The sequence below is a fragment of the Perca flavescens genome, chromosome 16 (genome assembly GCF_004354835.1).
Source record: "Perca flavescens isolate YP-PL-M2 chromosome 16, PFLA_1.0, whole genome shotgun sequence".
NCBI classification, from domain to species: domain Eukaryota; kingdom Metazoa; phylum Chordata; class Actinopteri; order Perciformes; family Percidae; genus Perca; species Perca flavescens.
The window spans coordinates 27,127,068-27,138,510 of NC_041346.1; the positions used below are offsets into that span (position 1 = coordinate 27,127,068).

General features: G+C 39.1%; 1 protein-coding gene across 1 annotated transcript; it reads left to right on the forward strand.

Moving 5' to 3' along the window:
- The first annotated feature begins 1,048 nt into the window (after window positions 1-1,048).
- On the forward strand, window positions 1,049-3,288 carry LOC114571442 (placenta-specific gene 8 protein). The gene is made up of 5 exons (XM_028602374.1): window positions 1,049-1,097; window positions 1,395-1,494; window positions 1,595-1,719; window positions 2,870-2,978; window positions 3,193-3,288. The coding sequence occupies exons 2-4, from the start codon at window positions 1,410-1,412 to the stop codon at window positions 2,972-2,974; spliced, it is 315 nt and encodes a 104-aa protein (XP_028458175.1). The 5' UTR covers window positions 1,049-1,097; window positions 1,395-1,409; the 3' UTR covers window positions 2,975-2,978; window positions 3,193-3,288.
- The last annotated feature ends 8,155 nt before the right edge of the window (window positions 3,289-11,443 follow it).

Here is an 11,443-nt window from a genome sequence, read left to right on the forward strand (position 1 = left end):
CTCATTTCAACTACTTTGGGTCCTTTATCTATAATAATGCTTCACATTTTTGTAAACTCACAGGTTTTGTATAAAAATATCTTAATCTATAGCCTATCTATATAATATATATAATCTATATGTCATATTAATGTAGTGGAGGTAAAAAGGACCATAATTCCCTCTGAAATGTAGTCGAGTAGAAGTATAAAGTAGCATTAAATGGAAGCACCTCAAACTTATATGATAAGGGTAAATGTACTCTGCAGTGTAAATCCCCTTACTGCAGGTATCATTCTGTACAGAAGATGGTGATATCATGCAGAAGGTGATCACCCAGCAACCGCAGATATCAACAAGGAATAATATCTGAAAAAAATAGAACATAATCTGACATTTGTTTGGCACCAACTTTGAATTTAACTAATGAAAACTGCCGTCAGCTAAAGTCTTTAACCCTGTCGAATGCTGAAATAAATAAATGACATATAGTCCCTGCTCTTTAGAATATATTTATGTATTGCCAACAAGTATTCAGGTTTGAAAGTTTGATGGATTGTGAAAGTGTTTCGAGGGTCTGCTGTGGAGTGCAGGCTAATGGCAGCCCCGTGTATTTTGGTGTAATTTAGCCCCACGTCTATCTTTAGTCTGTAGGAAATTGAAAATCATGCCTATTCCCTGAGTTTCAGTTACAGCTGCTCATTATGTAGGAGCCTGTATCATTACAGTCAGGTTGTCATTACATGCTCTCCTACACAGCCTGAGTAGGTGTCAGATCATTTGTGGGAAGCAGCGCCACCGTGTGCCTGAAAGGAGCATAGCAGGGATTTAAAATAAATTTAGCACAAAAAGTAAAGAAATGTGTGTTTGGTAGATTATTTCTCTGTGGTAACAATGCTTTTGGCAATAACTCTTATACTGTTGGAAAGCCTGTTTAGTTCCTTTTCAAATGGTGGACCATTTGTAAGGAACATGCATTTGTGGGATGAGCAGCAGCGCTGAATATGTGGGTTGCGGCCATGAAAAAATTGCCAAACCTTCTGCTTTGAACGGTTATAAAAGACTCACACTGCTACCGGGATCAGTCTTGGTCAGTTTCACCGTCCTTCAACCATCTGGTAAGATTTACCTCCTAACTACTGCTTCCTTGGGAAGGTTCAGGTTCAGGTTTAGGTTACTTTACTGGTAAAAGTAACCTGAACCTGAACCTGAACCTTCCCAGTGCAATGGGTAACATGCAAGATAACTTATGTCCATGTTGTTTGATGTTCAAAAGAGGTGTAATTTACAGTTCTCTTTGCTGGGGAAGATACAGAAGTAATGATCACAAACTAGGCCCTAGCTCTTTAGAGTTTAAAAAAAGTGATAAGAAGATCAGTGATAAGCTCTTTTTTTTTTTTTTTTTTATCCAACAGAGTATTGTTCTGATCATGGCTGTGACCAACCAACCAGGCAGCTACACACCCTCGGAGTTCCAGACAGGCCTGTTCGATTTCAGCGATGACTGTGGAACTTGTGAGTAGCACTCCCTCCTTTTCTGGGAAATCTGATTAAAATATGGACACAGTTAAAACATAAAAGATGTACTGTAAATGTTGTATTTTTCTCAATACAGGCTGCTATGGTCTGTGCTGCTACCCGTGCCTCGGCTGCACAATCGCCAGCGACATGAACGAGTGCTGCCTGTGTGGTCTGACCATGGCGATCCGCAGCGTCTACAGGACCAAATACAACATCAGAGTAAGTTTAAGCAGATATAAAACGCTGGCTGGCTGTAGGACTCCATTTGGAAAATGTAGGAAAACAGCAACGTTATTGTCAGGTAACATGGAGTATGATAGTCCTACCTTTAGTTGTGGTTAAAACACTTGTACAGGTATGCTGCGGAACAAGAGGAGAGGTTTTAAGATGCTTGATCCCACGTCACATGCAGTGGTAGAAGTACTCGGATCCTTTAGCTAAGTAAACGGACTAATATGACAATGGTAACACTTTACAATAAGTCAAAGTTGAGTTGAGTCATTTTGAGACGCTTTTATTTCAATAGTTTGTAGAGGCCTGAAGAGGTATAGTAATATAGTATCAAAATATAGGAAATGAAATAACAATGTCCAAAAAAATACTTTAGTTCTGTGTTTTTGGCCATGATAGACGAGGCTTCACAGAAAGGATGGATTTGAATGTAAGCATGTTTGCATGATGACGTTATCATTTATCTTAAAGGTTCTCTAAGCGATGTAGAGCGTTTTTTAGGCTACAACATTTTTTGTCACATACAGCAAACCTCTCCTCACTATCCGCTAGCTGCCTGTCCCCTAAACACAATGTTAAAAAAAACGTGGTCTCTGTAGACAGCCCAGGCTCCACAAACAGCAACTAAAACAAACTGCGCCAACCTGCACCACCAAACATAACAAACAGTGTTCCAGCCAATAACCGACAAAAAGGATTTGGGGGTGGGGGGTTGGGGCCGTTAGTGCGCGGAAGCACGGAAGAGAGGGGGAGGGGACGGGATGAGGAGGAGGGAGGGGCGAGCTAGACTCGTTTTGTTTGAAAATACTTTGAACGTCAACAAGAAGTGCCGTCACCCAACATCACTTAGAGCACCTTTAAAGCACCTTTGTGTGAAAGTTCTGCTCGGCTTACTTGCCAAGCTAGATTCTTCTCATGTCTCCTTTTGGGGGGCCCCGACCCCCAGGTTGAGAACCACAGCTGTGACACCTAGTACAGACTTTCTGTTGCTCTCAAAACGGATTCAACTTCCTCCTGAAAAAAAAAATTACATTTCCCATGGTTAGTCATCTTTGTACACACTTGCATTTAAAACAGGACACCCCAACCCACCCCATCCCCATCCAATAGAAATCCATACTCATATTTGTGTTTCCAGGGGTCACTGTTTACGGACTTTTTGGTGCACATGTGCTGTCCGGTGTGTGCCACCTGCCAACTGAAGAGAGATATCGACCGCAGGAAGGAGCAAGGCATTTTCTGAACAGGTAAGCGTCTTCTAACGACTCCAAGACATCAACAACTTATTTAGACATTCCTCACACATAACACATTATATCTATATAATTATATATTGTGGAGCTTATGAAATGATCCAGACCATTCTCGATAAAGATGTTTACGAAGTGGCATACAGTGTCATGTAACGGTGTTGTAAATTGATTATCCTTGGGCTTTTTTTTCCTTTTTTTTTCTCATCAGCTACAATCCTCTGAAGGAAATGACATTCATCTCTTCCAGTCAGTTAAACATTAGTCAGCTGCCTGGGACACAACCTGGGAGTGGAAAACATCAACATGATTTATTGTTACGGTTGTAAAAAGAGGTTTTAAAAGTTGTATCTGTGCTGTCCTCTGCAGTTGACAGGATGTTGGATTCCGTATGTTTACTGTAAAGGTGTTCTTTAAATAAATAAAAATTTTAATTAGTAGAGTTAGTCCCTTGTTTTTTTCCTGCTTGGATATTTCCCAACAGTCTGGCATTGTCTACTGTGGTTTTGAGGGTGTTAGTTTCCTGTTTTGAGCGGTGAGATCATCTTTTTTTAATTAGCTATGATAGCCAAAATTTGAATGCATTTGAATTGCAGAACTAATGACCCTCAGCTGTATTTTGTTTAGTGCTAATAAGCAAATGTTCACATGTATGCCAAACACTCACTTTTTTCCTGATACATATCAGTTCTTTATGGTTGTCCCGTGAAGTTCTAAAAGGGAGTATTTCCTTGCCACTGTCGCACTAAATGCTTGCTCTTGGGGGAATTACTGGAATTGTTGGGTTTGTAAATTATATATGATTATATGAGTGTGGTCTAGACCTACTCTATCTGTAAAGTGAAGTAATGCAGTTTAGCTTTCAACTCTAAAAATTTTCCTGATTTTTCAGCAGTGCAGTGCATTTGAGGTTTAAGATTTTTCATACAATTTGTTTCATATTTCTGCATTTGTGAGTCATTATCAGTTAGAAAATATACTCAGACCTCACAATGTTCTACGTCTTTTGTCATTATTCAACTTTTAAAGCCAACAGTTCAGTTTAGCATAAACTTTTAACTTTTTAATGAAATCCATACTTATTAAAACGATTTCCACTTTTTAAAAACATCGTTCTCTGAATAGCTGCAGCGTGCCACAGGTGACATATGTCACTGTATGACAATGGCAGCAGGTGTGGTGATTAGTTTTATTAGAGCTGAAGGAACACTTGCCACCATTGGGTAGTGATGGCTCAGTGGATATGACATATGCCTTTGGTGTGGGAGACCCAGGTTTGAATCTGTAATGCATTAACCAATGTGTTCCTGAGCAAGATACTTAACCCGTAGTTGCTTCAGGTGTGTTTTACCTCTGACATATAGCAATTGGAAGTTGCTCTGGATAAAATTGTCAGCTAAAGACATGTAATGTAATGTTGTGAGAATCTTTATAGCATGACACAGCGCTTTTCCCAAGACATGAAAATTATAATATATTATCTGGCTTTTCTTCCTCTTTTTCTCTTTTCTTCTCTTTTTCTCTCCTCCTTTCTTCTCTCACACACACACACACACACACACACACAGACACACACACACACGCACACACACACACACACACACAAACACACACACACACACACAAAACGGACACATACTCACACACACAGACACACACAAACACACACACACACACACACACACACACACAAACAGACACACAAACACACACACACACACAAACAGACACACACACACACACACACACACACACAGCTAAGGACATGTAATGTAATGTTGTGAGAATCTTTATAGCATGACACAGCGCTTTTCCCAAGACATGAAAATTATAATATATTATCTGGCTTTTCTTCCTCTTTTTCTCTTTTCTTCTCTTTTTCTCTCTTCCTCCTTTCTTTCTCACACACACATACACACACAGACACACAGACACACACACAAACACACACACGCGCACGCACACACACACACACACAAACACACACACACACACACAAACGGACACATACTCACACACACAGACACACACAAACACACACACACACACACACACACACACACAAACAGACACACAAACACACACACACACACAAACAGACACACACACACACACACACACACACACAGCTAAGGACATGTAATGTAATGTTGTGAGAATCTTTATAGCATGACACAGCGCTTTTCCCAAGACATGAAAATTATAATATATTATCTGGCTTTTCTTCCTCTTTTTCTATTTTCTTCTCTTTTTCTCTCTTCCTCTTTTCTTTCTCTCGTTATACTTATTCATAATTTCAGTTGGAAAATAAATTCAGACCCCTCAATGTTCTACATCGTTTGGCATTGTTGAACTTTTCAAGCTAACAAATCAGTTTAGCGTCAGCTTTTCAACAAACAAAAACATATTCCACATCTTTTATACATTAGTGGTGTTGTTCAACTTTTTAATGAATTTCATGACCATTCATACTTTACCAACTATTCTCACTACTTCAACTATTATCCAGTTTAGCTTTAGCATTTTAGCTATTCAGCACACACACACACACACATGCAAACACACACACACACACACACACAAGCACACACACACACACACACACACACACAGAGACACACACACATGCAAACACACACACACACAGACACACAAACAGACACACACATACACATACACACAAAGACACACACACAGACACACACAGACACTCACGCAGACACACACACACAGACACACACACAGAAACACAAACACACACACACACACAAACACACACATACACTCACACAGACACATACACACACAGAGACACACACAGACACACAAACACACACACACACAAACAGACACACACACACACACACAAACAAACACAAACACACACACATACTGACACACACACACACACACAGACAAACACACACATACACATACACACAGACACACACACACACACACACACACACACACACACATGGTTGCCAGTAAAATTCTGAATCGATTTTACAGTAAAGTTTTACTTTTTGTTTTTAAAGCACTCCATGGTCAAGCCCCTCCATATATTTCCGATCTACTTACTCTGCCACCAGGGCACTCAGGTCCACAACCCAACAACTCCTCGTCATCCCCCGGACACGTCTAAAAACCAGAGGGGACCGAGCCTTCTCTGTAGTAGCCCCCAAACTCTGGAATTCCCTCCCACCCCATATCAAATCATGTAATACAATTGCTAGTTTTACTGTACTGTTTATCAGACACTATATATATAGACACACATATATATATATATATATATATATATATATATATATATATATATATATATATATATATATATATATATAATTGGTGACAATGAATCTCGTTATCTTGAAACTTTCATGATCTAAACATGGAATATTGTTTGTCTGTTTCCATACAACTATGCATTAAGAGTAATGCAACAGTTACTTATCATTTTGAGTAGTTTTATCAATTGATAGTTAGATGATTGTAATGAAATGAATAGACAATTATCTGAACTGTAATGTGTGAATTGCTTTTTGAAATAGGATACTTTGATGTTAAGTTGTGTCATATTGAACAGGTGTTCTTTGTTAAATGAACAAATGATCTTAGGTTTATGTGTATTGCATCCAAGCAATTGAAAAAAGTGTTAGAGTTTTGAAAAATGTGTATTTTGATCATTGGTTGTGAGTTTTGTGTCTAGAGCAGGGGTCGGCAACCTTAGGCACGCATGCCACGCGGGACCTTAACCAATGGCACGCTGGCAATATGTGTGCAAGAGAGTTATTGATGTGTTGAAATCATGGTTGAAATGCTGAAGCACTCTCTCATCCGCATGCCAAATTACAACGTTCACAGTTGCCGACCTCATAGGTGCCGATACCGTGGGTGCTCCGGAGCTTGAGCACCCACGAAAAATACTGAGCACCCACGTGTGCCAGACTGCCAGTTCATTTTTATATTAATTTAATATTAAACATTGCAGGTGGTGCTAAGTGGAGCGTCTGTCATAGTGTGATTGGTCATGTCGGTGGCATTGATTTATAATTTCCCACGAAGCTGATTAAACTTCTCATCTCCAGTCCTATCTGTGAGAAGTGGCGCTGTCCTGAGTTGAAAGCTAGCTTACTTTACGGCGTGTGTGTTCGTGTCGGCCGCTGTCCATTTCCTAAGGTTCTGAAATGCAAACATTGTTGACTACTTTTTTTTTTTTTTAACTGTGTGCGCGTGTGAGCACCCACGGAGGAAAACATAAATCGGCGCCTGTGCGCGACCTGTTATTTACGGTAGTTTGATTGACTCATATCTCTGACTGGGAACAATACAAAGAGGATTACCAACGGCCGCTGGGGCAGATGAACTAAAGCTAGTCTCGTTACTGTAAGGAGGCTACAATTAAACCTTCGTGAGTTAAAAGTCAATACTTATCAGTGCACTCGGCTGTGTAGACCGGCATCAACATGGAGAAAGCGATAGTTCAATCTGCTCTGTCTGCTCAGTCCACTCTTGTCCACCGCGCTGTTTTACGCAAACACAGCTCTACTCTGCAAATAGCTAATTTTTACAAAACAAGCTAAAAGAAAAGCTGTCGGTTTGTAGTCTATTTTTCTTAGTTTGCAGGGAATCTTGAAATTTGGACAAATTCTTATAAACTTAAGCTGTCTGAAGAAACCATCCTCTCCGCTGGAGCGGTAAATATGGATGCATTATTAGACCAAAACAAATACATGTGGCTACTTAATATGCACGTGAATGACGCAATCGTTATGTTATGTTATTATGTAGAATTTTTGTACCCAGCAAGATGGCTGACTATGCCTATAGTCAGCAGTATAAAGTGAAAATAAAAAGGGGGATAAAACTGTACCCTGAGGCAGGGACGGACTGGGGCTAAAAAACAGCCCTGGACTATCTCCCAAATAGGCCCATAGCCATGCGCGACAGACATTAGCCAGGATGTCCTGATACTATGCCACAATACTGTAGCCTATAAGACAAGGTGGTAACACTTTACTTGACAGTACCGACGTAACCATGACATGACACTGTCATAACTATGACATGACACTGTCATGAATGTGTCATAAACCTTATAAACAAGTCATAAACGTTTATGACTTCTGTCATTAAGTGTCATTCGGTTTTTGTCATGACAAGTTGACATTGTTTGGCTTGTCTTGATTATGACAACTTGACATTAATCAAAGTGATATTACCAGAAGTTGTCTTGGTCATGACAACTTGACATTAAATTTGTCTTGATTATGACACTTTGACATTAATCAAAGTGTCATTACCAGAAGTTGTCTTGGTCATGACAACTTGACATTACAGTTTTTTCCAACTGCTTACACACAAAATTGTTTCATGTCACATGATTTTTGAAACCTCTCACTCAAAGTGCAAAACTACACAGCAAATCTCCAAAACCATAAGCTATTTCTCAGCCTTTCACTCAGCTTTCAATTGTATAAAACACTTTTTTCAAAACATTACACACAATTCTCTACCTAAGACACAAAAATCTAACAGGAATTGACTTGCTATCCATTTCTAAACACAACCAATCAAAATGCTACACTTATTTACCAGGGCACACACACACTTCTCACATTTGCAAACACATTATGTCATAACTGAACACTAACCAATCATTGCTTTAGTATAGGCCTATACATAGGTCAAAGGTCAGATTACCTGTTTTGAACAATGGATGCCAACAATAGACAGAGAGCAAGGGGAGGAGGAGGGAGAGACAGGGGATAACAACATGGAGGAGGAGGAGGGAAGAAGAGAAGCCCTTCTTGAGTAGCTTCATAGTGGCGTCCATACTGCATGCAACTATCTAATGACTATTTCAGCATTACAAATCAATCAGATTTTATTTTGCACAAAGTGCATAGAATTCTGAGATGTGTTTATGGTATTTTGAATGCAGTGTTTCATTTTGAAGGAGATGTGAGGCATTTTGCATTTTGTTTGTGCAGTTTTAGGAATTGTGTGTAGAGTTTTGAAAAAAGGAGACATAGTTTTGAAAACGTGTGTAAGCAGTTGGAAAAAACAGTAAATTAGTTTGGGATGTCTTTGTAATTACAATTTGACATTAACCAGGATGACATTACCAGAGGATGTCTTTGTCATGACAACTTGACATAAACAAAAATTCACTTCTTTTTGTATTCATGACATGTTGACCTAATGATTATTACAATTAGATGTGAAAGATTAGAGACCAATTCTAGGACTTTTTCAGATAGATGTCTGACAGGAAATTTCTCAAAACTGATTGTGGTTATGACAGTGTAACTAATAAATATTTTGACCTCAAGTAGTGGTACCAATTGTATTTGTCATTAAGATATCATTGATAGTACTTGCTGTCATGACAACATTATGACAGTGTAACTAATAAATATTTTAACCTCAAGTAAAGTGGTACCAATTGTATTTGTCATTAAGATATCATGGGTAAGACTTGCTGTCATGACAACATTATGGCAGTGTAACGAAAACATTCTTTGACCTCAAGTAAAGTGGTAACATTTGTATTTGTCATTAAGATATCATAGATAAGACTTGCTGTCATGACAACATTATGACAGTGTAACTAATAAATATTTGTCTGCCATTATTCACTCAGTAAGATAAAACCTTTTGGTTTTATCACTTTTGGGTCCTGGTCTATCTGATGGGAGCTTCCCATCGATACAAATTAGTGGAGGAGAAAGCAGCTAAATACTTTGTTTGAGGTTAAATGCTGGCATTATTATTAGTCACTTAAATAATATTATTAAGTTGTTGCTTTCTCCTCAACATGTAGTTTGCAAATATAGAGAATCACTGTTTCACAAGTACCAACAGCACATCTGAAAAGTCTTTCTAACTAGAAACCTAAATGTCAAAATATATAGTGAAGAAACTCCGTTAAGCCACCCCTCTTAATTTATCTTTTAGCATGGCTCCTGTTCTTAACATTAGCCTGAACAACAGTTTATCTCAGGAGACAGAAGGAGACACGGTTCAGACAGTTTATGGCCTTCTTCACTTTATTTGCTAAAAGTTAAAACAAAATGAGAAGCTGGAGTTCTTTAAGAAAAGAAACTACTAGGCTCAAAGTTCACGGTTGCCAGCTGTTTCACTTGGAGCCTTTTCAATCTACACATGAACAAATGTAATAATCTTGTAGAATATTAAAACAATAATTAATTGTAATAAAATTTGCTATTACAAAAGTCAAGGCATTTCCATCAGAAGTGAATACAACAAGATAAGAGCATCTATCACAATGCTGATCTCTGTCAGTGCCCGCAAGTACCTTGAACTTTGTTTTGCCGTCATTGATAATGTGCCATAAATGCTACAATAGTCTTTTCAATTACATTATGACAGCACTGTTCAAATTACGGGGGGTATTGTGGGGGGTCCAACCCCCTTTGATGAGAATTTATTTTTTATAAAATATAATGTTAGCCTTCCAAAAATGTATGCAGTATTACCATCACATACCAACAATTCAGGAAATAATCAGATTTTCAAACCCTCACTCCCCATTGGGCTGTACCATTTCTCTGGTACGTTCAGACTGTGTTCTTTGTGTTGCCAACTTAGCGACTTTGTCGTTAGATTTAGCGACTTTTCAAACCCCCATAGCGAATCTTGTGGCCGCCAAAACAGTCTCCTCTCTCTTCTGTTCTGTGACTGAGGAGTAGAGGAGCAGCACTGCGCAGTAGTGATGGTCAAATGAAGCTTGGCGAACCAGTGTCTTTACTTTCTGAGCTCACTAGATGGCGATCTCTGTTCAAAAAAAAGGTGAAATGAATGGCAATTCAATGGCTTTTCAAACCCTTTTTTGAACCGAGAGCGCCATCTAGTGAGCTCAGAAAGTAAAGACACTGGTTCGCGAAGCTTCATTTGACCATCACCACTGCGCCGGCAGGTAGAAGGGGGGGGACAGGGTGCGGGGGTCGGTGTAGGTACTAGAGACAGCGGGACGCGACCCTGGATGTTTTAAGAGAAGGAGAAAGACGCTCCTGACCTGTCCTGGCACTGTGCAAGCCAGCCTTCTTTGAGAATTCTTTATCGATCTTTCGCCCTCCCTTAAATTTGATTTTTTTTTTTACTTCAAATACAGGCTACCTAAGTAATAATTATAATTTAATATAAATTCCCGTAGTGAGTTTGTGATTCTTTGGCTAAAGATTTATATTTCTTACTATCTACCTTGCTGACACAACCACTAAGCTGTATGCAAATGATTGCGTAATGACATCATAAATATGCAAATGAGCATAGAAATAGCGGTACATTGTGTGAAAGTTCTGCTCGGCTTACTTGCCAAGCTAGATTCTTCTCACGTCTCCTTTTTGGGGGGCCCCGACCCCCAGGTTGAGAACCACAGCTGTGACACTGTTAAATGTAGAGACAGTGTGTGAAGCTCACATATTTACAGCCTA

Coding starts and splice junctions, on each gene's coding strand:
- LOC114571442 (XM_028602374.1), top strand. CDS start 1,410: ATGGCTGTGACCAACCAACCAGGCAGCTACACACCCTCGGAGTTCCAG. Junction 1,495..1,594: donor CAGCGATGACTGTGGAACTT/GTGAGTAGCACT, acceptor TTCTCAATACAG/GCTGCTATGGTCTGTGCTGC. Junction 1,720..2,869: donor GGACCAAATACAACATCAGA/GTAAGTTTAAGC, acceptor TTGTGTTTCCAG/GGGTCACTGTTTACGGACTT.